Here is a 26,745-nt window from a genome sequence, read left to right on the forward strand (position 1 = left end):
TCAATAAATACTGTTTAAATTTATTCAGAGTTGTCATGATTGAAATGAATGAATTAAATTGTTCTAGCTTTCCGCACTTTTGACAATTACTGTAAAGATAAAACTAAGCATAGCCTACATAAATATTTACTGTATATATCATTGCTGGAATTCAAATACAAAATTTCTCATTTACAACGATTATAACAGATTTTAAAATGAAAAGCTTAGCAAAGTAACAATAAATCTGGCGAAAGTGCAGACATTTTTAATGGCCACTGATGGTAAACGATCCAGCTGGGGCAGACAAACAGGTCAAATTAATGCATAGAGCTTGGTTCGGGTAAACCGCGTTCCGCTCGGTTCCGCTCCGTCTCTCGCAGAGTTGAGCGCGGCGCTCGGCACGAGCCTTTCAAAGTAGTAATTTAGTAGTAATTTAGCCGTGAGGGCGGAAAGACGCGTCCGGCGCATGCGCACTATGTAGTGGATTTAGTTTCAAGCGCTCAACCCAGATAGCACACGTACATCACGGAGACGTCTATTTGATGTGCGTGTTTACATCTAGAAGACGTATTTTTTAGAGTGTTTGCTCATCTGCAATACGTCTATAGGACGTTTTGCTGCCAGATGTCAAATAGACGTTTAGAAAATGTCTTTAAGATGTAATGATTAAACTGAATGCATGTTAAACTGACATCTTAAAGATGTCTATCAGATGTTAGCAAACAGCAGATGCTTTCCAGATCTTTAACAGACATCTTGCAGACGTACGTGTGCTATCTGGGAAGTCACTCGCAAATGCACTGTTGTACCCCCCCAAAAAATGGGCTGCACGCGGACGGGGTGTGCGGACGTCCTAAAGCCTTGTTAAAAAAATACTTTCGCCTGGCTCCGCAGCGCGAGTCTCTGCAGACTGCGCGCGCACCTCCCCAAATGGACGAGCCGTTTATACTCGACACGCTCGCCGTAGTACTATTCTGTAAAACGACAGGGGGCGACTCAGGTAATTGTCCTCTTAACCATCAGGAATCAACGGTGAGAAGAAGAAAGGTCCACACGTGACAATGTTTATTTTATTTTAGTACATCACCACCACACTACAAAAATAATCGTGTAAAATCCAGTAAACCCTGAGATTATTACTTGTGACATTAGAACAAAATGTGGATATAAAAACATGTATGTAGGCTATACAACCAAATTAACGATCTCTTAAATATTCTCTAATTTCACTAAACATTTCATTAAGTTTCGTTGACATTTTATAAAACATGGACCTGTATTTTTATTAAAATGGCTTATGTCTGCTATAGGCTCATTTTGTAAATGTAAGCAACTAATTTAAGACGCACAAACTGGGTGCCAGTGCAGTGAGCCGTACATGCTCGGCCAGACTGGCTCGAAGTTGTGCATCTTCGGATGCGGAGCCGCGCGCGCTGTTACAAAAAAAGTCGTGCACACCGGCAAGCGAAATGGTGTCTTGAAAGTGTGACCTCTTAGTTGGCGACCACAGATTCTTCACCATAGAACACCACCTTGATGATTATCATAGCTTACTGCAACTCTGTAGGTCAATAATAAATAACCAAACATTTCACAACAATGTTTGTGTGTGTGAAAAATAAATGAATTTATTCTGTATATAACAGCATAGACAAGAATTTCTAGAAAAATACTAGGCTACTTGTTAAATGTTTCTAGAAAAATACTACTTGTTATTGGTCTCTTTCTCATTGTCATATTTATTCTTTCTTTCCTTTTTTAAAAGAGAAATGTAGCACTTTAAACTTAATTTAGATCACTATAGTCATGGGAAGGATTGTTACCAATTATTACATATTTCATGAAGATTTTTAGCTTCAAATGGATCCATCGTCGGAGATCAAAAATGTAAGGCGTCAAAAATATTCAGTAAAGAATTCTGTCAAATTATTCAGTGAGACTGGATCAATAATGCCATTCTTTTTATGAGTGTTTTTCTTTTGCTGAGATTTTAAACAGGCATCCACTTACCGAATATGTTGTACCACGCAACAATCAAATTCGGTAAGTGAATGCCTGTTTTAAAAAAGCAGCACACACTCTCATAAAAAATAATGGCATTATTGATTCAGTCTCACTGATTAATTTTACAGAACTCTTTACTGAATATTTTTGAAGCCTAAAAAGAAAATATAGGCTATGGGAACATTCCAGAGACTGGACTACTAAGAAATGTTGCATAGCCTACACGCAATGTAATAGTCTAATCAGAGCCGGCCTGCCCATTAGGCGATAGCAGTCGCCCAGGGCCCCACTTTGCAAAGGGGGGCCCCACAATCTTGGGACTGTTACAATATATAGTTTGTTGGTTGGTTGATGATTTTTACCAGAAGCTTCAGGTGCGCACACCACACGAATAATTAAATTATTACACATTGCATTGACCTAACTAAACATGACATCACAAAGACGGTTCACAAAGACGGTGAGTAACTAATATATTACCCAGACCCACTACATACATAAAAAGGATAGCTCTGTATAGTTCATACATGACAAATTTCCATAACAATACATATAAATACATAACAATAGAATGAATAAAATACGAAAACATAAGAAATATACACAGTAGGCTAGCGCGTCACACACTAATTTGCATAATACCACCCGCGATATAGTGGGAGACCTCGAGTACCGTAATTATTACAGTATTCACACACACTGCAACACACTTCTCTCCGAAATGCTCACGTTTTAGAAACAAGAGAATGGGAACATTTTTATTTATTTAATGTCATAATGTAATAATGTCACGAAGTCTCGTCAGAGTCGTAGTCATACAGCAATGCTATTTTTAGTTAATTGAAATAAGAACAGATGTTAAGCTGTGGTAGAAATGGCATGAAGAAAGGAAGAGAAGAATGGTTGAGGAAGAAAGACAAGCTCAAAGTAAAGGTATGTTCTTCTGACTTCTATAAATAGTGCGTTATTTATTGCTGTATTATTAGTTTTAATAATAATAAATGTAACAATACCCATGATCGCAGACAGACAGACATGGAAAAATTGGGCCACATTCAGCGTGTTAAGAATTATCTACCCATGCATTTTGTATAGATTTTTACCCTCTGATGAAGTTATCGTAGTTTTTTTAATTAAGGCGGGCCATCTCAGGCCTAGGTGAAGGGTAGGTTGTAAAGAGCACGCAAAACGGTTGTTTTACCCCTATGATATGCTAATTATGCAATTAATAAAAATAAAAAAAACTTTCATATGTATGTTGAATGCTACACTTAATACATATTTATAAACTTAAATTTTTAAATTGTCGTCTCATGTGCTTTCTCTTCCTTCATAAAATTATGAAAGTTTTTTACTCCAGTGGGGCCAATTTTCATGATCTTGCCTAGGGCCCCACAACCCCACGGGCTGGCACTGAGTCTAATGTCCCCAGCAAACACAGAACGTTCCCACTTGATGTTTTTTTTAACCAAATAAGAACGGTCAAGAAACGAGGAAACTACAAGGAACCAAAAACTAACGTTCCAAGAACGTCCTGGAACCCAAAAGTATAGCATAATGCCAACAGGGAACGTTCTTAGGACATTCTGGCAAGGTTCTCTCAAAAGTATGAGAAAAAAATAAAAAAAAACCTTTAAAGTTATCTGGTCTTTTATAACACCAAAACATAAGCACAAAATAATGGTAGGCTATTTGGCATATGTATCATTTATATAGAACATTTTTCTGAAACATTTTAGTTGGACATTATTTTGTCTAATGATTGTAAAGCCTACTTTACTTTTTTTTTTTTTTTTTTAGATGGTTCAGGAGAACACTCAAAAGCCGTTCCCATAACTTTTAACACTTGATTGAAACAAAATGATTTGTTTTAAAAAAGGATTAGCTCAGAAAATTCGGAGATACCCGTTGTAATTACGAGTTCTAAGAGTCTAAGAGGACGTCAACGCTTATTAGCCTACATTTTAGAATCTCATAATTTGGGTAATTTCGACATGAAAACCATCCATAAAGTGGATGGTTACTATCGCACTCATAACAACTAGAGAATGTTGTGTATAGTGAAAGTACATGCTCCTGGTGGTTTCACGATGTCGTCTTCTTGATCGTCCCCCCAATTTCCAGTTCACACTCTCTTTGAGAGATTCCTGAAGCTCCAGTCCGACTTGCAAAGTCTGTAGGTGAAGCAGCGCATCTTGCGGAAGAGGCACCGGATATATGTGCTGTGGAACCGTCTACGGTCGACTCGGAACGCCCCTTTCTCCAATGTCATATGCACCGCTCAAAGCTGGCTCCCCATTCGATCTCCGTCTCGATATAGGACGTCTTTGCTTGGCACACCTTTTCCTGTCAAAACAAAGTTGTCAAACGATCTGAGAAAGCATTGCGTCATTAAACTGACACTCTAACGTAACGTTAACCTTGACCACAAGATGGCACTATAATGTAATAAATCACTTTACTGGCGCTGTGACTCCACTTCAGTGGATTAGATTTTATTTGGGTGATAATATCATATGTATGAGAATATCATGAAAACATGCACAGGTTATTTTATTTTATTTATTTATTAATTCGAATGAAATCATTCAATTGTAACATTACTCTCAATTCATCCACCTAAATTCTTTTTTTGTTGTTTTTAATAGTAATTCTCATTTTCATTGCTTTAATCAGTGTTGACTAAAACTACTGAAATATAGTAGAAACAAAATATCAGTGTTAGATGACAAAAAACACTAATCGTATATAGCCTACTACAAATACTAGGCCTACTTTACTAGGCTACTATATATATATTCATGTATTCATATTCATTCATTCAAGTTTCTGTTAGATTCACAAATGTGAGAATTGGCAAATGTTGAATTTTTGTAACATTTAATTTGTTGTTCCCATTACATATACAATATACTTTAATACTTTGCTTCTCCCCACTTCTCAACATTCCAGATTTAGTAAAAATTCAACAAATAAAAAGAATAAAATGTCCCAAATATACAAAAATGTACAAAAAAAAAAGCTTAATATTTGCGAAATTATGCAAAATTATTCAACCCCCATTGCAAATGCATTCAGGTTTATTAGCAAAATTTAAAGACTTTCAGCTGTTTGCAACGAACAAATCAAACAGAAGTAATTGAAATAGCTCAATGCAACACATTTTTCAAGTGGTTTCTGCAAATTCAACTGAAAATGCAACTTTTAATGACTTCTGCAGTCTCAAAATTATTCAACCCCCTGAATAGAATCCCTCACAACAGCACAAATCTGCAAAACCAGTGTTGTCTCAAGCACACCTGATGCAAATAATCAAGGGCTTCATTAGTTGCAACTGGTGTGCTAGAACACATGAAATACAGGAACTAGCTAGGTTTGTTGAGTGTCACGTTTGACTCCAATTTAAAAAATATGGCAGAAATAAGTCAAAAGAATGGTTCAAATGTTAAGAGAAGATCATCGCCCATCACAAACAAGGGACAGGATACAAAAAAATAGCAAAGGAACTAAATGTTCCTAGAGATAACGTAGGAAGCATAGCTCACAAGTTCAAAGTTAAAGGAGCTGTGTAAGAAATGTATTTCAATTAATCATAAAATGGCTCTGATATGTCACTAGACATTAAGAAATCATGTTCATTTCAAATACTTATATCACTGACAACAGTAGTCCGGCCAGGATATTGTCATTTAAAAAGTGAAGTTGCAGCCCTCAACTGATGTTGATGTTGTCATGTTGTGTTTTGGCCTGAAGCGCCACCCTCCACCTATCTACCAATCACAAAGTCATGTAGTGTTTCAGCATCCGGGTTGCCAGCTCAGCTCTAGTTACCACAGCTGCAGCTACAAACGTTCGTGCTGGATCCTGCAGCCTATCTGGCAACCTCGAGTCAGGGGGGAGGGGGAGGGGATACACTGCTCGACAGTAATTTGAAAGTGATTGCAGTACCAGTTTTGGCCACAATCTTACATACAGCTCCTTTAAAGGAACAGTGGTTACATTACCTGGACAGGGCAAAAAAAGGAAGCTATCAACGGCTGCAACCAGATTTCTGAGAAGGCAGGTTCAGAAAAACTGCAAAAGACCTGCAGCAAGACTTGGTGGCAACAGGCACTGAGGTTTCAGCTTGCACAGTAAGACGCATCCTAAACACATTCAGTTTTCATGCAAGAACTCCAAGACGTACACCATTACTGACCCAAAAGCACAATAAAACTCTCCAATTTGCTTAAAATCATAAATAAACCACAGAGGTTTTGGGATTCTGTTTTGTGGAACGATGAAACAAAACTGTAACTGTTAGCAGCCAAGTCTTTTACTTAAAGCAGCCAACGCTATGGTTATTATTCACTGCAATGTCCACACATAAGTTAATATGCTTACATTGTAGATTTATTTTACCGTTTATTTTCCAGCAACACCTGTCAACCGAAGGAAGGTTCCCACCTATATTCAGTAACCAATTGACCAAAGAGAGACCTCTACTGGACACACACTTAAATATCAAAGTTTAAATAAAGACAAAATGGCTCTTACAGTAACTTTTCAGCTCTTTGGATCAGTGGTATGTCTGGAGGAAGAAGAATGAAGCATATGCAGAAAGAACACTCTGTCTACAGTTAATCATGGTGGTGATTCATCAGTGACGCTCTGGGGCTGCTTTGCATCCTCTGGCACTGGAAACCTGTAGTGTGTGGAAGGCAAGAGCGATTCATTGAAGTATATCAGGAAATCCTAGGAGAAAACATCATGCCGTCAGTGAGGAAGCTGAATCTTGGGCGTCATTGGACCTTCCAATAGGACAATGATCCCAAGCATACCTCAAATTCCACCAAGGCTTGGTTGCAGAAGAAGTCCTGGAAGATTCTACAGTGGCCTCACAGTCACCTAACTTGAACCCCATAGAAAATCTCTGTTGGGATTTGAAGGTGGTTGCAGCACGCAAACCCATGAATGTGACTGAACTGGAGGACATTGCTCATTAGGAATGGGCTAAGATTCTTCAGAAACACTGCCAGAAGCTGCTGTCTGGTTATACATCTTGTTTGCAGCAGGTCATAACAGCAAAAGGGTGTTCTAAGATGCTTGTCATGAAGGGGTTACATTATTTTGAGACTGCAGAAGTCATTAAAAGTTGCATTTTCAGTTGAATTTGCACAAATCACTTTAAAAATTGTTGTGTTGCGTTATTTGTTATTTCAATTACTTTTGTTTGTTTGTTCATTTGTTCATTGCAAACAGCTGAAAGTCTGTATATTTTGCCAATAAGCCTGATTTGCAATGGGGGTGGAATAATTTTGATTACAATTGTATATATATATATATAAAGACACCTGTGGCTTCCACAATCCCCTCCAAGATGACAATAATCCCAAGTTCCCAGAAAGTACTGCTGGAATCGATGTTGTGTTGAATGACCTGTCGCTCCACCAGGAACTGATGGTCAGAGCCGCTGTCTTAGCCCAGGTCAATCTCAGACTGCTCCAGCGGGAGAAATTCTCCCTCCGACATCTGCCGAGACTTGATGAGTTTAGCACATACTTTGGCATCCACCATGTGGCTCTCCCGCAGGTCACCTAGACAGAACATAAGGCAGAGATGGTCATCACGGTTGAAGTCCGGCTGAAAAGAAGATTTCGGCGCGTTTCTTGGGACTAGAGCCCGACCGATATATCGGCGGGCCGATATTATCGGCCGATATTAGGCATTTTCCAAACTATCGGTATCGGCATTTATAACGGCCGATAAATTAATATTTAAAAAATAAAATAAAAGCGGACGAAACACCCTGCAACCATGTTATGAGTGTTGGCGCTGCATAGTTTGTCCACCAGAGCACACTCTACAAGGAAGGAAGACTGCTAACATCAATGAGCTTGGAAATCACAACAAACTTATTCTGCCTAAATAAAGTAATGATTACTGTATTTATAACTAGCATATCTGTAGTTCCAGTCCCTGCATTGTAAAACGTAAGTTAGGCACGCGAGGAGTGAATATTTAGACAGAGAGAAAAAGTATCAAACATAGCAGCTAGCCTGTGCATAAAAGTTAGCTTTTCTTTTACACGTGTGTGAAATCCAAGTGTGCGTTACTGTAGGGGTAATTAACACATGGTTACCAAGTCGATCGTTCCCTGGAATGCGTTTTCATGAAAATCGAATGTAAAGAGTTTTATCTCTAAAAACAGATTAGCTTATAACGCTAGTATATGGGGCACAGAGTAAGTAAAAGTAAATCGCTAGTTAATACCACTAACAAGGCTCAAAATAGCCTCACACTAACACGGTAGCATAATGAGGGTCCCTACATGCAAACCGAAGCATTGAGAACTTTGTAAGTGTACAGACAGTTTAATAAGATACTTTATAAAGACAGTACATTACGCGTTTACAGGCATCATCTAGGAAAACAGACTCGACCTCACATAATGTATTTAGTACATCACTAAGTAGTAGATTTTAGAAGGCAGGCAGCAAATGATGATTGAAAATGGTTTGTTGTAGCTTGATGGAATAGATGGATAGAATTAGGAGTGACCTTTGTCTTGTTTAATAATAATACAAATGATGATGATGATAATAATAATATCATCATCATTGATTTTTTTTTAAATTATTACTGTCAATATTAATAATAATAGTTGATTTTTTTTTTGTTCAAAGGACTTTAAGTTTAGTATCTTAAGTTTGTATTTTTAATATACATTATATTTATCAGAACTTTAATATATTCTGTTCTGTTGTGACAATAAAGTTAATTAAAAAAATATATATTTTTTTTTAAACTGCATTATATTATTTTAGTAAGGCTGAGGACTCTTAAATAACTACAAATAACTAATGTTAGGGAAAATCTGTTCATGTTTTGTTACACGTTTCTGGATTTAAAAAATATATATATATATCGGCCGATATATCGGAATATCGGATTTTTAAATCACCAAATATTTGTATCGGTATCGGCCTTAAAAATCCTTTATCGGTAGGGCTCTACTTGGGACACAAAATTCTGACAAACATGCAGCCCACCATGTGGGCGTCGATCATGGATCCCACAATGCACTGCGCCATGACCAAAAGCACATCTCCGTAGCAGCTTGGCGAGACCGTGCACACACCATAACCAATAGTCCTCTGTGTCTCCACCGAGAAGAGCAGACCTGACACAAACCATCTACGTTGGGCTAGCAAACATCAGTGTCTGCAGGAACTTCAAGATCTCCACGCAGGAATGCATTTAGCGAATAAAGTCCTGTGAATATAAACCAGGTGACTGCATAGCACATCATTAAACAAAGATAAACCATCTACGGAAGGTCCACATATGAAGTGAAGATGTCAGCCAGAAAGCATTCTCTCTCAGCCACGTATGCAAAGTCTACACGACACTTCCCATCTTTAGAGACGTAGCGGCACTGCTTGCAAAACTCCGGGGGGCAAGTAGGAGTCTGTGCGCTCTCATTCTCGATTAGATTGTTGCATGCTTTAGGACTGCACTCCACGTCCCGTACAGGGGTGCTGCACAGAGGGCTAGTGCATTGGCTTGCCATGTTGGGACACTAAGAGCATGGCGACAACATGGACGAACGTTCGCCTCACGTAAGAAGCAACACCTCATCATCGCCAGCTCAGCCTCAGTGGGGGCGCAGATAGAGGGTCTCTGGTCTCGGACGTACCCACGCTGTGGGCTGTATGGCAAATCTGTGGTACTCTTGTGGCGGCGCATGGACACACTGGTTTAGAGGCCTGGCTCGGCTTTCCTGTAGCTCAAACAGTAGAGCGTTGGCGCTTGCAACGCCAAGGTCGTGGGTTCGATTCCCAGAGAAAGCAAGAACTGATAAGAATGTAAATGTGTACTTGAAAATGCAATGTAAGTCGCTTTGGATAAAAGCGTCTGCCAAATGCATAAATGTAAATGTAATGTTCGGCATGGAAGGGAATTGCCACCTGTTGAATAGCGTTGACTATCGCTCTGAGGGAGACTCTGGAAAAGAACATGGAGATGATGACATAAATATTTTTTGGATTTTAAGCATTTCTTAGCAAATCCGTGTAATGAAAATGTCACTGTAGCAAATTTTGTCATTGCACTGGAGTTTTACATGATTTAGTCAAGCCTCAGAAATCATAAATTCTTTTAATATTATACAAAGTTTGAATGATGCAAAGCACGAAGAAGCTTCAACAACGACATGTTCATTGACGTTAAATGCTATTTATTCTCTTGGATCTTGTGGCCGATTGCTAAATGGAACAGTAAATATGTAGATGTGAGAGTTAAGGGCCATTTACACCAAGAATGATAACTATCATCGGTTTATTATAAGCATGCAGTGATGTCGTCCACTGCTTTAAATGCGCAAGCTCTTTAAATTTGGGTGGATTCCTGATTGCTGTCAATGTTTTTATCATTCATCATCTGGAAAAAACATTCTGAAAGTGATTCCAACAATATCGTTCCACTGTGTTTTTATCGTTACAGATGTGGTGTGAACGTTGCTATTTTCATGTAATTAGAAAGATTATTAAAATATTATAGTAGTTATCATTATAGTTTTAGTCTTTGCTGTGAACTGGCCTTCACAGTCATTATCATTCATTAAGGTCTTAAACTGTAGTGTGTACTTTATCGCACACAATTATTACTTTTAATTTAATTTAAGTTAAGACTTGTAATATAGCAAATAAGCAATATGGACCACTTTAATGCTGCTGATTTTGGTGTATAGATTTTTTTTCATTTATTGCTCCACAAAAGACTTTTGAATGTCTTTTGAATGATAATTCAATGTTCCAAACCTATATGACCTTCTTTCTACAGTGCTCACAAAAGCAAATATTTCAAAAACAAAATTGGTACACATTCACTTTCATTGTGTGAATTTTTTTTTTTTTTTTATTACCGAGAAATATCTTAAGTTTTTCCTTCCACAGAAGAAAGTCATACGTGATTTGAAACAACATGTAGAGTGAGTAAATGATGACTGAATTTTCATTTTGATGTAATCTTTCTCTTTAAGAATGAGTCAATGATGACAATAGCTAAAACTGATGTTTCAATATGTGTTTGACCCACTGTGGGAGAGTACATATGGTGGCGTATTCCATCTCCAGGTTTGCTCAACAACACAACAAACCTGGATTTGAGCTTTAGATTGTTGATTGTTGCTGGTCTGGTCCTGGCATCACCTGAGGTCCCTCTGCCATCTGCGACAGGAACACTTCTGTCCCCACTCAGCATGATTCTGAATATGGCACTGCTTTATGCTGCTAAGGAGGGGAAGCTGATTCCAAAACGTTGCCAAAGAGAAGAGATTGTCAAAAATGTATCTATAGTATGAAATAATGTTAATGTATGTATAAAATCACTGTTTAAGTGCAATTAAATGCTAGATAAGTATTTCCATTTTACAAAATTAGAATTGTTTTTCAAACGATTTGTAAAGGAAAAAAATATGCACTGGATGTAAAGCAAGGAAGGATGGACTTACAGGAAGCAGTCAGACAGTCTAAGCTTCTTCATCTGCTGGCTCAGCAGGAAATAGACATTAATATGCTTACACGAGCTTCCAATAAACTTTACTCTTTTGACACAGGCATGCCAAAGGGTTTAACTTGTGATTGCTTGCGTATTTCAGTTTGGGTTTTTTGAACTGCTAAATGCAGCCATGACATTTTTACATGATGACATTGCTAAAAGGTAAAAACCTACATCAACAAATTAAATTCTGGTAGCACAGAAGCACCGCTGAAGTGGAATTTACATGGACTGTTTATTGTTGCTCAGAGGTGGCAATGGCATACATACTTTCCCACAGCAATTGCGACCGTAGGCTATACTTTGAGGATTAGGTGGGTCAGCGCAAGAATAATAAGTCTAGCTTTTATTCAGTATTGTTCACCCAAAAATGAAAATTGTATGAGTTCCTTTGTTCTATTAGACACAAAAGAAAATATTTTGAAGAATCTTGGTAACCAAAGAGTTTCTGTTCCCCATTGACATCCAGGCGCGCTGGAAGCTGTTTCATGCGGGGCTGAGTGCTGGGTCAGAAAATATGTGACGTCATTATGTTGTTTCAAACCTGTATGAATGTCTTTCTTCTGCTGAACAGAAAGGAAGATATTTAGAAGAATGTCAGTAACCAGACAGTTTTTGGTACCATTGACTTCCATTGTATATTTTTTTCCTACTATGCAAGTCAATGGTACCAAAAACTGTCTGGTTACTGACATTCTTCTAAATATCTTCCTTTCTGTTCAGCAGAAGAAAGAAATTCATACAGGTCTGAAACAACATGAGGGTGAGTATATGATGACAGAATTTTCATTTTAAAGTGGAGTATCGATTTAAGTAGCCTACAATATTATGTTAGTCCACAGCCCCCCACCAGGGGGTGCTGATGCTATGACGAGGGGGGTTGCAAAAAATGTTTTCTTTATTTTCTCAGAAAACAAATGTATCTTGATTTAAGAATATTTAGATATTTGTATTGGAAAGCAAAACAAAAACATGAGTAAGAACTTTTTTTTTCTTTTTTTTTTTTGCATAAAAAAACTCGACTGTGGATAGGATATGGTTCATTTCATGAACATAAGCACTCTATCAGGTTAAACCGTTTAGAGGTAAGAGGACTGAAAACCAGATGAAAACAAAAACAGTTGATGTTAATATTTTAAGAGAAAAAAATATTTTATAAACACCAAAAACTATATAAATCACAGTAGCCTAGCACACAGCTGATGTCACAGATTCGTTAGACCTGATTGACTACGTGCTTTTCTCTGAGAGTAGCCTAACACTGTGTCTGAATTGGTTATGCAATTTTGGTTTATGGTTTATGTTGGCATCGCTTAACCCTTGTATGGTGTTCGGGTCTGTTGGACCCGTTTTCATTTTTTATCAAAAGAAAAATGATACAATTAATTATTTTTTCAAACTGAGACTCATTGGCCTTGGCTCATTTTCTGTGAAGAACATATATCAGAACACATTTTCAAAGAAAACACACTGTACACCCCCCCTACACATTTATATTACACACAGGAGGTTCGGGTCCACTGGACCCGGGGCTAATAAAAGTGTGGAAATTGTAGGTCCTGTGTAACTTTACTCTGTCCTCCTCCTGTCAGGGCTTGCTGTTAGTGTGTGTATGTTCTTTTATATGGTTTATGAGGACACAAATGTGTATAATGACATGGGAATTACAACGTAAACATGGTTTATGACGATATCTGTGTCCTCATACTAAAACATACTAAATGGTGTTTTTTGAAATTCAAAAAATGCCAAAAGTTTTCTGTGATTGGTAGGTTTAGGGGTAGGGTTAGTGTAGGGGGATAGATTATACAGTTTGTACATTAGAAAAACCATTATGCCTATGGAGAGTGACCGTACACCACATATCCAAGTGAGTTTGTGTGCATGTGTGTGTGTGTGGGGGTGTGTGGGTGGGTGGGTGTGGGTGTGTGTTTTGTGTGTGTCTGGGTGTGTGTTGTGGGTGTGTGCATGTGTGTGCATGAGTGTGTGTGTGCGTGCGTGCGTGTGTGAGAGAGATTGTGTGTAAGTGTGAAAGAGTGCAAGAGTGAGTTTTGTGTTTCTACTCCTGCCATTCCCACACGAGGTTGCAATTCTTAAATGTGATCTGACAAAGGTAAAGAGAAAATATTAACCAATGGGTGATTCTTCAATTAGGGGAACTTTTATGTCCCCAGGTTATACATTCATGTTAAAAATACTATATTATAAAATAAATAGTTTAGTTATTTCAAATAATATTTATTGAACCACCAAAAAATGTTATACACTAAAATCAGTATGATTTCCATTTTTAAAAATGTTTTCATCACTAACATTTGGCTACTAAGGCCTTGTCCCCAACCCAGACTTTAAAACTTATCTGCTCTGAAAATGTGAAAAAATGTTATCAATTCATTAAAAAATCACAATATATGTTTAAAAAGTAACTTAAAAAGGCACTTGATGCATAATTCGGGTTCATATCTGTGGAATTTGTGAATATTTTTAACAATTTAGTATTGTCCACAACAATACTGTCATTACCACGACAGTCTACGATTACAACAAGGATATTTTTGAGGGTAAGACTTGTTTATGCCGTAACCATGGAAATGAAGACTAGCAGAGGAGCACATGTCAGCCATGAAAGAACAGTGATATTTGATGTCTGAAAAAGTAAGTAATTTAATCATGAATTCCTTCTGATCATGGAGTAGACTTATTCAGCGTCATTACCATAAATGCTGTAACAGCAGTATTTTGATAAATGTATATATATATTCACATGATTTATGTGTATTTAAAGTTCTTTTTGTACTAGCTGCTGAGTGATGTTAGCAAATCCATGACCTAGCATCTTTTTTCCTGAAAAAAATAAAAAATGTCATTACCGCAACACGTCATTACCAACACAAAACTTGTTGTGATGGTAATGACAAGTGATGGTGGTAATGACATGTGCAAAGTCTAAATTCTAAATAAAACCTAATTTTACAACAAGGACAATTCTTTATGAAATTAAATTAGCTTATTTTAATACCATGAGCAAGATCCTAAGCAAAAACATTGGGTTACCACAATACTCCCACATGACACACAATGGCATTGCTCTTTGACACTTTGCTCATTGAGTGACTACACTATGCCTGTCATTTAAACTAGGGCCCAGTATCTCTTTCTCTCCACATCCCATCCATCTCCCTTTATCATCTCTAATTCACGTTTTGAATGTTCAAAAACATGTTTGAAAGCAAACACATTTCATTATGCATTGTTAGTTTTAACCCAATGCAACTTTTATGAGTTTTTAACCCAAACATATAGTATTTCACCTAATGGTAATAGTCATAGTTATGAAATGTTTATGAAGGATATTTTTATGCTGTTTTATCCCATTGTGACAATTGATTCTCTAGAAAATATTGTATGGTTTCTTCATGATTGAAATAAACATGTTCAAGTTGATGGTTGTCATATTTATATATATCTCCTCACATCTGTCCATTTCTTTCAACAACACTCACCAGAAGTCATTATTTAAGCCTTTAAATTTGCTTTATGTATCAGTGCACTTTTCATTTATGTCATTACCAAAACACTATGTCATTACCAAAACAGTATGTCATTACCGCCACATTGCTTAATTTACAGCAAAAATACCTTTAAAACTGTTTTATGTTCAATCTTGAGGTACTAAATGAAAAGCCTAATGAAATACTCATCCACCTATTCAAAGAAAAAACATCTAAAATTAATTTTCCAGAAATTAAACAAAAGTGTGCTTTGATGAACACAGAAAAACACATTTTGATGGTAAGAACAAGAAAATATATGTAATTTGCTGAATGGAAACATTTTGTTTTTTTATACGTATTGTTGAAGGTTAATAATGTTTGCAAGATAAATGAGTTTAAATGATCTCCTTGATACATCATGAGCCTTTTTGATGTTGTGATGGGAATGACGTTTTGCAGTGCCAGTTGGCAAATAGATATAAAATACTCAATTTATATTTAAGCTCAGTCGCGGCCATTATTATATCTTTACATCAAAGCATGTAAACATTGTCTTGACATAATTATAACAAAATTCAACCAAATTTCATTCATCAAAATGTAAGATGGCAAAATAGCCCCCAATTGAAGAATCACCCATATATGTTGTTTATATTGCTTGTAATTGGGATGAAGTAAACATCTGTTGAGTATTTTATCATAACATTTTTGATTGTGTTGAATTAAAAACCCAAAAATGCAGCGGGTCCACCAGACCCACGAACACTACTGAGTAACAAAAATATGAACACCACACAAGGGTTAAAAGTTCACAACCCACCCAACTCCTCCTCCCCTCTGCTGGTTATCTTCAGGCAGTCAGAATTTCAGTTTAGTGTAGTGATGGGCATTCCGGCTCTTTTTCGTGAGCCGGCTCGTTTGACTCGGCTCACTGAAAAGAGCCGGCTCTTTTTGACTCACAAACGGCTCTTTAAAAAATATATGTTTTAACTCGCTGAAAGTCCACCACACAACTGTGCAACGTGAATATTCACATTTTTAATTGTCCATCACAACCCAAAAACTAGCCTGCTTGCCTTGCACATCTAATTAATGGGCAAAGTTATGACTGACTATTTTTCTTACCTTCTTTTTTTACTTTTTGATGTGGATATTATTGAGCTTGTAGAAGTTTAGCTCTTGCGTTCTTCTGAACATCTTGCGCTGCAATTGCCCGATGTCATTTCTGAGTCATATCAGACCATAATCTGTCTCTCTTTTAAATGCATGTTCCACAGTAGGCTACGATTGGCTGTTTTAAAATATAATTAATATCGAAACAAAATAACAAAATAGCCCAGGCGGTCTCATCTAAGAGACATTTAGGCCTCCTCCAATAGTACTGACAGCTGGGCATAGCTTGCAGGTTTGCTTAGTGGCAAACTTTTTTCATTTGATTGGTTCAACCGCCACCCGCCCGAATTTAATTAAAATATTATTTTTCGTCACGTCATCCGCCTGATCCGCGGTTTATCCGCATCTCTAGTGTGTGTGTGTGAGTTTGCTCGGCCCTCCCTCATGCAGTTTAATTGGTTAACATCGCGTGTATGATTGACAGGAACAGAATGTGAGGCTGATCAGACAGTCGAAACAAATGTGTGTGCGCCTTTAGGCCTATATAATTATGTTTTTGTTGGTTTTTGAATTAGTCAATTATTTTAAATGCAATTAAAATCATTCATTATTTCATTATTAGCCTACACAATGATTTAATTTCTATAGGCTATATTTTTAAAAATAGAGTCGGCTCTTCAGATATGCGAGCCGGCTCCCGTCGTTCACCTACAAGAGCCGGCTCTTAGATCCGGCTCATTCGCGAACGACCCATCACTAGTTTAGTGCAGTCAAAGAAACGTTCAACATCAGCAGCGTCAATGACTTCAGGAAGGTGTGTAGATGAGAAATTCTGGAATAGTGCTCCGCATAAATGTCAGCCATGCGAGTCTAAATATGAATTCAAAGCAGGTAAGTCTCAAATTCAGTGTTCGGTTAATCGTCTCTTAGTCCATTTACATGTAAACGAATGATTATAATTTCGGGGCGAGGTTAAGGCGTAGATTTGGTTTGAACATTGGGGGGGTTGAAGTTTGGGTCTGCATATTTTTCATGTGATCATGGTATAAATATTGGGGGGGTTGTAATGCATAGATTTAAATATTGGGGGGGTTATCTCCCCCCCAACCCCCCCACAAACTACGCCCCAATTTTCGACATAGCGCAGTCATTTAATAGTCAGTTTTCTAAAGAGTTTCAAATAAAACATTCGATTTTTTTTTTCGTGTTGTAGTAAAAAAATAAATGTTTTGCCGGCAGGTTTCGAATTTACTGACAACTGCGGCTGGTCCGACGATCAATATCAAGTCAAGCCAGCTTACAAACCATGCAGAAATGGAACATATAACAACGGATCTCACGTTAAATGCCAAAAATGTTCCTCGTGCATAACGCCATTTATTGCATGCAACACAACATCTGACACCATCTGCTGTAAACAAGGGTACGTTTTACTTGGATTTTTATTTTTACATTTATTATGTTTGTACTGGGCTAGTTTTGACTCAAAACTTCTAAAATGTGGATTTGCCTAGTACAAACATGACTGTAGCCTATATAATCTTAACGATTGTTAATTCAAGTTTATTTATATAAATAGTTCATTATAATGGTTAATTATAACGGTTTGCCTATTATTTTAATCCCATTTAAGTAGCGCTATACAGTTGGATAAAAGTGAGCTTTAAATTGTCTATTTTATTCATATGATTATTGGATGTTCCTGGTCTTTTTTGCAGGGAGCAGGTTTTTGATGGAAAATGCATCCATCAGCCGTTGCAGACCACAGCGATAACAGTAAGATTGTAACTTATCAAATCAAATCAAATCAAGTATATTTGTATAGCGCTTTTCACAATACAGATTGTATCAAAGCAGCTTCACAGTATTAAAATAAAATAATACAACAAAGTTTGTTTCTAGTGGAATTTATTGATTGATAGAATAAAATTAAATCTTCGAGTTGGCTCTCCCTTTGTCCAACAGTGCTCTCTAATCTAAAGCTGAGAGACATTATATAAGCTTTAGAAAAAGCTTGATACGCCAATTTCAGTGTAAACTTCTTTTTTTTTAGACTGTGAGTAGGAATAATACTAGGCCTACTACTACTACTACTACTACTACGGCTGCTGCTGCTGCCTCTGTCGGTAGCTCAAGCACCATCACCCCTCAATCTCAAAACACCCCTCATGTCATAAATGTGACAGGTATTGATTTGCATTTCAGTGTTTTTAATCTTTATCTCTACAACAGTTTACCATACATATACTACTGTTGAAAATTTGGGGTCTGTACGATTTTTCTAAATGTTTTTCAAAGAAATATCTTCCAGTAGGCTACACCAAGGCTGCATATTTGATCAAAAATACTGAATTTTCACTCCAGTCTTCAGCATGATCCTTGCGAAATTCTAAAATGCTGATTTGGAGCTCAATAAATATTTCTTATTAATGTTGAAAACAGATGGGCTGCTTGATATTTTTGTGGAATCCCTGAAAAAAAAAAATATTTCAGGATTATCTAAAGGGATAGTTCACCCAAAAATGAAAATGCTGTCCTCATTTACTCACCCTCATGGTGTTCCAAACCTGTATGATTTCCTTTCTTCTGCTGAACACAAAAGAAGATATTTTAAAGAAGGCTGGTAATTAAACAGTTGCTGGTCCCAGTTGACATCCATAGTATTTTTTTTCCTACTATGGAAGTCAAATGTGAGGTATTAGGGGGGGTTCTAAAATGTGGATTTCTCTGACCCACATGCATTTTAAGGTGTTTGAAGGCCAAAAAAAAAAAAAAAAAAAAGGATAACAATAGCTTTAAAAGCATGTCAGTGGGCAGTAGCATAAATTATTTGTCAAGCAGATAACAGATTCGTAACCATGAGAATGAGGATAAATGTTGTAATGAATGATCCACAGTACAAAATGGAAATGCAGAATGTTTCTGCTTATTATTGACAATACACAACATATTCCAAACAGGAATGGCCTTAAATGAGAAATCTTTCAAGGATTATTTTGCATAGATGTTACATTTCAATCAAACACCAGTGCAATCTTTTTGTGTCCAGAGGCAAATGAGCAATTTATATATTAACATTAAAGATTGGTTTCAGCAACTTTTTTCTTTTTAAAAGTTAGAAGTTAGAAAAAGTTGACTTTCTTCTTTGATTAGTGCCAAAAACATTGATTAACTCAAGAAAGAAAAAAGTTGCTGAAACCAACTTTGTGGGCTGGTGTGGCTACAGTGCCAGGGCTGAATTACCGGTAATCATGTTATCGTATAACCCCAGCCCCTGACGTTTCGGGCTCAGCCCCTTATGTTTTTAAAACTAGAAACGCCCCTGCATATAGCCTGAAAACATCTCATTTGACAGAGGACGGCGGTGCTGACTGCGTTATTTTTTTATTTATTTTTTATTGCTGTGAGATTGTTTGCTGTTGCGTGCAAATCCTGGAGATATTCTAGATAAATCACTCACGTGGTGCGTCTCTGTGTGAGAGATTTCAGCAATCACCAGCCAGAGACAGCAACAAAGCCAAAGCACATTGAAAAAAGGCAACTTATGATTTCGGGGGTTTACAATGGCTATTTCATATTTGTCAGTCGACTTTTCAAAATACATTCGGGGCCACACTCGGGGCTGAAGCCCCGGCAAAATCGACTGCACACCGCATCTGCTTTTGATCACTTCAGTGAATGGTCGCTGAATTAAAGTATTCATTTCTTTTTAAAAAAACCACTAAAAATAAATACTTACTGACCCCAAACTTTTGAACAGTAGAATACATATTTACAGTATCAGTATTCAGTGCTTGGTGTTGATCTGTTTCTCTATCTAGTACATGTTAAAATGTAGCCTTTTCAATACAAACACACAACATGAGAGAAAGAAAAATAGAATGTGTTGGATTCAATATAAAACAAAAGTAAATTTGATGTTTTTCTTTGCAGGGATTTACGTATGTTTAGGGATTTTATCCACCCTCATTCTGGTATGTCTGTTCTTGGTTATCAAGAGGAGGAGGACAAAACATTTGAATGAAGGTCAGTCGCAGGAAGACATATTTGAAGGATATCCTGTAAGTTAAATATTAATGTTTCCTGTCATGTCTGATTGAGGCTGATACATATATATATTGAAATAGTTTAATAGTTAGTTTTAGATGCTGACATGCAGAGACAAAACAATAAGCCATTCATAAACTGATTCTTTCAAGAAGTGTGTTCTCTCAAAACATCCGCTAGGCTTAGTTTGTTTTTGGCAGGATTTATTAATTTTTTTGGAATGTAATATGGGTGTGTGTTTTGTAAACTTGTATGAAACAATCATCATTTATTTTGTAAACCCATTTGGTGATTTTACAGTGGCAGTACGGAAATTACACACTTAAAAAAAAAAAAAAAAAAAATAGAACATCTTTACCTGTAATCTTTTTAGTATGACATTATTGCAATTGCTACATCACAAAGGCTTGAGTGCTACTATGAAGCAATATGTATTTCACAAGATTAAAGAAGGGGAATAACAGGAATTTCTTTTGTTTCACAGAATTTCAAAAACGTAATGGATCAGCCTGTCCAAGCCTGTCCAAAAAGGGCATCAAGGTATACGAACAGTCCATCTCATACAACATAATCAAAGAAAGCGATAATAACGATCACTTGACTGGATCGGCGTATCTGTTAGGTGGGTATATGAAAAAACAAACTAGTTTCATTTGACCCTAGATGAAACCACTCCTTTCAGGTGTGTTTACAGTAAATTTCCTTGGGCGAAGGTACGTTCCACATTCTACTAACTATAAGTAACTTTGCATCTACGTGTTAACTAGCAGTCATTAGAGTATTAGTAGACTGTCTGCTTAATATCTGCAAACACTTTATTTTTAATGGTCCCCTTACAGACATCCTACTGACTATAATTACTTTGCAAATACATGTCAACTTATTCGGTAACACTTTATTTTAAGGTGACGTAGTTACATTGTACTTATTACGGTTAGGGTTTGGTTTAGGTTAGTTACTTGTAATTATGCTTAATTTACTGTTTATTACTATAGTAAGTTCAACTTATTCTACTAACTCTAACCTAATAATGGTAAATTAATGGGTTAGTTGACATGTAGTTGCAAAGTCACTAGCAGTGGACTATCGAAATGAAGTTTAACCCCTAATTTAATTTATATTCATAGCTCCTGAGATCCAGGGAGCGCCTTTGAAAACTGTGCTGAACAACCTGGATGTTCTGGAGGAGCTTGTGCTGGTTTTAGACCCGGACATCTCTAGCGCTAAAAATACACGTCACCTTGCCGCCCAGTGCTCTTTTTCCTTTGCCTGGATCAATTATGCATATTCCATGAAGGACCACAAAAGTCCCCTCGTCGCCGTTTTGGAGGGTGTCGTCACCAAGAACCCACAATGGACCGTCGGCCACCTTGCTGAGCGGTTAACCGCTATCGGTCGCAACGATGCCATGGAGATTTTAGCAAAGCTCCCTGCTGGTGTTGAAGAATAACTAACGTGGTTTTGTAAGAAAACAACGCAGTATTAAACTTCTCTATATAGTATTTTTACTTTAAGGGGGAGCCTACAACAGCTTGTCACTGGGGAAGTACCGTTAAAGGGGTGGTTGATTATGATTTCACTTTTTCAACTTTAGCTAGTGTGTAATGTTGCTGTTTGAGCATAAACAACATCTGCAAAGTTACAACGCTCAAAGTTCAAAGCCAAGGGAGATGTTTTATTTTATAGAAATCGCTTTTCAAGGACTACAACAAACGGCTGGTAGGGACTACACGAGCTTCCTCCCTGGTTAGTCACATCACTAACCCTAAAATTTACATAAACCCTGCCCCCCATTTACATAAACCACGTGATTTATAGATTATCATGACAGAATATGCTAAATCAATGACTATAAGATAGTTAACTCCACATCGCCTACATAAATTCATCAGTTAAACATTCAGAAATGTCCTGTTGCATTCAACATGTTGTCACTTCTTCTTGAGTCTCTTCATCATGGTCCGACTCTGGTTTGAACATAAAAGGCTAAAAGTTTTAGAAATTTTAAGTGGTGTCTGTGTGAGGTAATTGGAGCTGCTAACACACACACACACACACACACAAGCTGTTGAAGTGCCACCCTCTGTGCGGAAAAAGGGACACACACGAAAACAGAGCGTGACCAAAAAAGTGAACATTTTAACATGCTATAAATTTTGAAATATTGTACTCTAAGGGACTATTATAAACCTTTTAGGAGTAAAAAAAAAAGATTCAAATATGTCCTCTGTAAATTTTACACTTTGGTGTTAAAAAAAATAAAAAAAAAATATATATATATATATATATATATATATATATATATATATATATACATATATATATATACATACATACATACATATATATATATATATATATATATATATATATATACACTCCAGTATTCGAAGACAAGTTGTTAAAGCACAGTGATTTAGAGACGCACACAATGTGAACCTCCAGAGTTACTTGGACTGAAAACTAATGTAATGGGTAACAGATGTGTGTAGGAACAAAGAAATGTGTGTGTAGGAACACGTGGAAGCAGAACAAAGAAAGTTTTTTACTGTACAATTTTGTATGTCGTTTTCACTCTAGTTCAACTTTGTTAAATGTTTACTTTTGTGTATGTCAAAATATTAACAGTGCATAACTAATATTTTGGCTTTTTATTAAATTACTACTTCAATTCCTGAAATAGTTGTTTTTTTATATATATATAAATAAGCCATAAGCAATATCTTTGGTTATTAGTGGTGCACAATTGATGCTTTTTGTCTGTTCAGCTCAAAGACCACAATAAATCTTAAACTTTGTTCAAACATTGTACATCTTTATTAAGCAAAAACATTATAAATAAAAAAGTGCATAGAAAAATTAAACAGGTTTAGAAATATGTATACAACTATTTACAAACTTAGGGGTCGTTTGTACAAGGTAGCAAAGACACTTTTTTTTTTTTTTTTTTTTTTAGTCTTTCAACACAACGTTGTTGTTTTTTTTTTTAAAATAACCTACACAGGAACAGACAGATTTTTCCTTTCCCAAGAAGCTCTGGGAAACGCATCATCACAGGAGGTCCTGACTAGTGCTTCGCATCCTTCATTGCACACGAGCCAACTCTGCATGACAGAACAGACCAAGCAAATCTAGTTTTGCATTAGTATTACTTGACGTTGTCTGAACAGCTTGAGGTAGAATCCTTGCAAGTCTGGGGTGGTTTGATTAAAATCTGAGATCTGCTAAATTTCAGGTTCTCGATGGAGACGCCCACTCCAAGCAAAACACACGAAACAAGCAGGAGACGATAGCGTGATTTAGGGGGAAGAAAACTGCTGTTTAGGAGGTTAAATAAAAGCAAACAACTAAGACATAAAACAAACAGCTGGCTCAAAACATCACCTCATTAAAAAAGGCCACGTTGCAAGAACTCATCCTCAATGTTCCAAGTTAAAAAAAGGAAAGAAAATGTTGAAAAGGTTTAAAAGAAGAAGAAGAAAAAAAGAAAAACCCTGAAGAAAACTCTGATAAGACCATGGTCAGATACAAAAAGCACAGACCTATGGGTATAAACTCCCATAAAGACAAACAGGAATAAATAGAACGCTTCTGAAGTCCGAACAATCTTTTATACGCTGCGATGAACGATGGCATCAGCTTGATTTTTTTCCTACACGAAGAAGATAACCAACTCCAAATCTTTCAAGGAAAATTAAGGTGCCGAGTGCCACCATCTGCTGAAAAACGTTCAATAACTCTTCTATAAATATATATAGATTCTGTAAGTCACCAGTATACATCGCCTTTGCGGTCCTACATCTATAGGACACTTTAAGCAGTAAATGTAGAGCTCCAATTGTATGTGCAATTGTGGCAAAAATGATTTTATTGCAGGAACAATCCACAACGTCATCACACCTTGTGTGCTGTGACGCAATGAGGATGCGGTTAGTCACAATTAGTTTAAAGTAGTGTCCTCTACTAACACGATGAAAAGAAACACGAATATACTTCTACGCTCTCCAGGCATGATTTTGTTTCGACACAAGGCTCTCAAGAGGTATAAAAAGCACAAACATGCTAAAACGTTGCTCTTCGAGTATTCGGAATAGGGTCTGAACACATCATAGACATATATGGGCACATTGTTAGAAAGCATGACTGGTTTTACTTTGCTATTTTAGTTTCGTTGCAGCATTACAGCTTGCATCAGTAATCTAACAAGAGATGAAACAGAGGAAGTAAGTCTTTCCCCTTTTGGACTTGTGTTTGATTTTAGCACCATCAAGATTAAAAACCACCTATACAGTTTTTGGTGAACAGAAGTGTTTAGACATGACTATAAAAATGCAATGAAAACTAAAAATAAATTATTGAAATGAAAAGGTTAAAAATAAAAGCCTTATAGGGGTTTTCAAGCGAAAAATCTGACACGGATGAAAAGACCACTAGATGCTTCAACAGAACGCGTCCGTTACCGACTGCCATGCACAAGGAGTGGATCCATGGGTTATACTGAGGGGTTCACAATGTTGTCCTGAGCAGTGTGTGAGTCTTTCTCAGTTAAACACAAAAGTGAGATCTAAAATAAAGTCAATAGATACAGATCAGAACTAATACGTTCACATCATTTGATTAGTAATATGCATGTTTTTACACTGCCGCTAAGCTTTCACAAACTACGTGGTCCGCACTGAAAACTTGAGAATCCAGCAATTTAAGGTCGGCACGAAGAAGAAAAAGGGAGGGAGGGTTTTGATTTAAAGGTCAGTTACGGGAACAGAACGTCCTGAAGTCTTGGCAGCGGCCATTTCTATTCAGCTTTTAAAAAGCATAAAAAAGCCAACAGGAATAATTTAAAAGTAGTCACAATTTTGCTGCAAAATATATAACGACTCTGGCTAAAGTTCAACCTTTGTGCCGCTTTTTTGTTTTACTTCGCTGCTTATGAACTGGTTAAAAATAAATTGCTATGACTGAGACCGAGACTCTTTTCCAAACCAGTAATATTCAGATAAAACATTTAGTGAACCACAAAGGATGCAGCACAATGGAAAATGTTCTTGAAAGGCCATGATCATGTTTCCACACATCATCAATCATGCGTCATCTGCTCTACTGGACTGAATGTCTAAAGGTCGGCAGGAATCACGATTCAAGGACATGAATGGCTCCACAACAGTTGTTTGAAAGTTAGTGGTCCTTTTAAATGAAGGACTTTCAAATTGAAGAGGTGGCTGTTAAGATTTGAAACCATCCGCTTGGACCCCCTTTACCCGTCAAGCCTCGGCCCAGTGTTTTTACCCGTCTAGCTCCATTGTCGTCCACAACTCTTCCTCAGTTTAAGAAGCGTCGACAGCGCTTGGCACCACAGTTACAGCCGAGCTTGTTGCTGGCATCTTCGATGGGGAACTTGTAGTCATAGGTCAGTTCTTCTCCACGGTAGATCTTCCGCAAGGCAAAAATGACTATGTGCTTCTGACCCTCCACGTTGATGACTCGAGAGTAGCAGTTTGGTTCACAGGAGTGGTTGATGAACCGTGCTGCATTGCCGTGCATCGTGGCATCTACAACGTCAAAGTCGTCAATGCGGAACATATAGCATCCAATGCCCTGGTAGGAAGAGCAGAGGAAAGAAGTGGTATTAGACCCAAATCTAGTACAGGGTGATCGTATTTATGTAAAACAAATAAGATAATCTAAACATAAATAAGACACATTAACAAATATATTAATATAAATAAAACATGATTCAAAAATAAATATAAGGAAAAATAGTAGTTTAAAAGCATGCTGTTTCTATTCATCAATAAAGGAATAAGACATCTATCATGGTTTCTACAAAAGTTTTAAGCAGCACAACTGTTTTCAATATTGATAATAATAAGAAATGTTTCTTGAGCAGAAAATCATCATATTAGAATGATTTCTGAAGGATCATGTGACACTGAAGACTGGAGTAATGATGCTGAAACTTCAGCTTTGCATCACAGGAATAAATTGCGTGTTAAAATACATTAAAATAGAAAACAGTTTAAAAATGTAATAATATTATTTCACAATATTAATGTTCTTACTGTATTTAAAATCATATAAATCCAGGTGAAAACATAAATTAAAGGCAGTATGTAAAAAATTAATGACATAAATATTTTAATATTTAAATTAAATAAATATTAAATACTACTACTACACATAACAGAAAAAAGGAGAAAAGACAGAGAGATATGAATATCCAAAATACATTTCTGTTGATCAACCTAGTTGTAATCGGCTGAGAGTTCAAAAATGATAATAAATACTAGGAATGTTCCCATCAAGTTTTTTGTGCCCTCCATCCGATCCAGTGAATATTTAGTATCTGCCGATACCGAGTCCGAATCCGAGTCCTAGTGCTTGGTGCACATCTCAAATACAGATGGCATATAAAAATAAACAGTAAATAAATGACTTTAGAGCGATTCGTTACAAAAGTGCGCATCAAGTATGCTTAAAAAGGAAGCTCAGACGTGTGTGACGCGCTAGAACAGACCTCATTGGTTCTGGCACATCAACATGCACATTTGAGATACATTTCCTATTA

General features: G+C 36.8%; 3 protein-coding genes across 3 annotated transcripts in view; 1 reads left to right on the forward strand and 2 right to left on the reverse strand.

Annotated features, from left to right (window-relative positions):
• Positions 1-3,909: 3,909 nt before the first annotated feature.
• kcnj20 (potassium inwardly rectifying channel subfamily J member 20) lies at positions 3,910-9,714 on the reverse strand (the record flags this gene model as incomplete). The annotated part of the gene is given in 14 exon segments (XM_084125636.1): positions 3,910-3,917; positions 4,118-4,202; positions 4,205-4,258; positions 4,261-4,329; positions 7,318-7,443; positions 7,447-7,601; positions 7,604-7,621; positions 7,624-7,640; positions 8,992-9,160; positions 9,163-9,172; positions 9,176-9,279; positions 9,282-9,298; positions 9,300-9,546; positions 9,549-9,714. Coding segments are annotated over 14 exon segments (1,245 nt in total).
• Positions 9,715-16,868: 7,154 nt separating this feature from the next.
• Positions 16,869-22,431, forward strand: igflr1 (IGF-like family receptor 1). Its single transcript, XM_084126592.1, has 7 exons — positions 16,869-17,024; positions 17,373-17,556; positions 17,852-17,909; positions 18,187-18,319; positions 20,067-20,159; positions 20,665-20,802; positions 21,308-22,431. The coding sequence occupies exons 1-7, from the start codon at positions 16,934-16,936 to the stop codon at positions 21,628-21,630; spliced, it is 1,020 nt and encodes a 339-aa protein (XP_083982718.1). The 5' UTR covers positions 16,869-16,933; the 3' UTR covers positions 21,631-22,431.
• A 542-nt stretch (positions 22,432-22,973) lies between these two features.
• Positions 22,974-26,745, reverse strand: part of kmt2bb (lysine (K)-specific methyltransferase 2Bb) — a 36,461-nt gene continuing 32,689 nt past the window's right edge. Inside the window, exon 37 of the mRNA XM_084126591.1 lies at positions 22,974-25,775. Coding sequence (XP_083982717.1) covers positions 25,500-25,775 — 276 coding nt within the window. The 3' untranslated portion in view covers positions 22,974-25,499. The remainder of the gene's footprint in view (positions 25,776-26,745) is intronic.

The sequence above is a fragment of the Abramis brama genome, assembly GCF_963993115.1.
Source record: "Abramis brama genome assembly, chromosome: 10".
In the NCBI taxonomy this organism is placed as follows: domain Eukaryota; kingdom Metazoa; phylum Chordata; class Actinopteri; order Cypriniformes; family Leuciscidae; genus Abramis; species Abramis brama.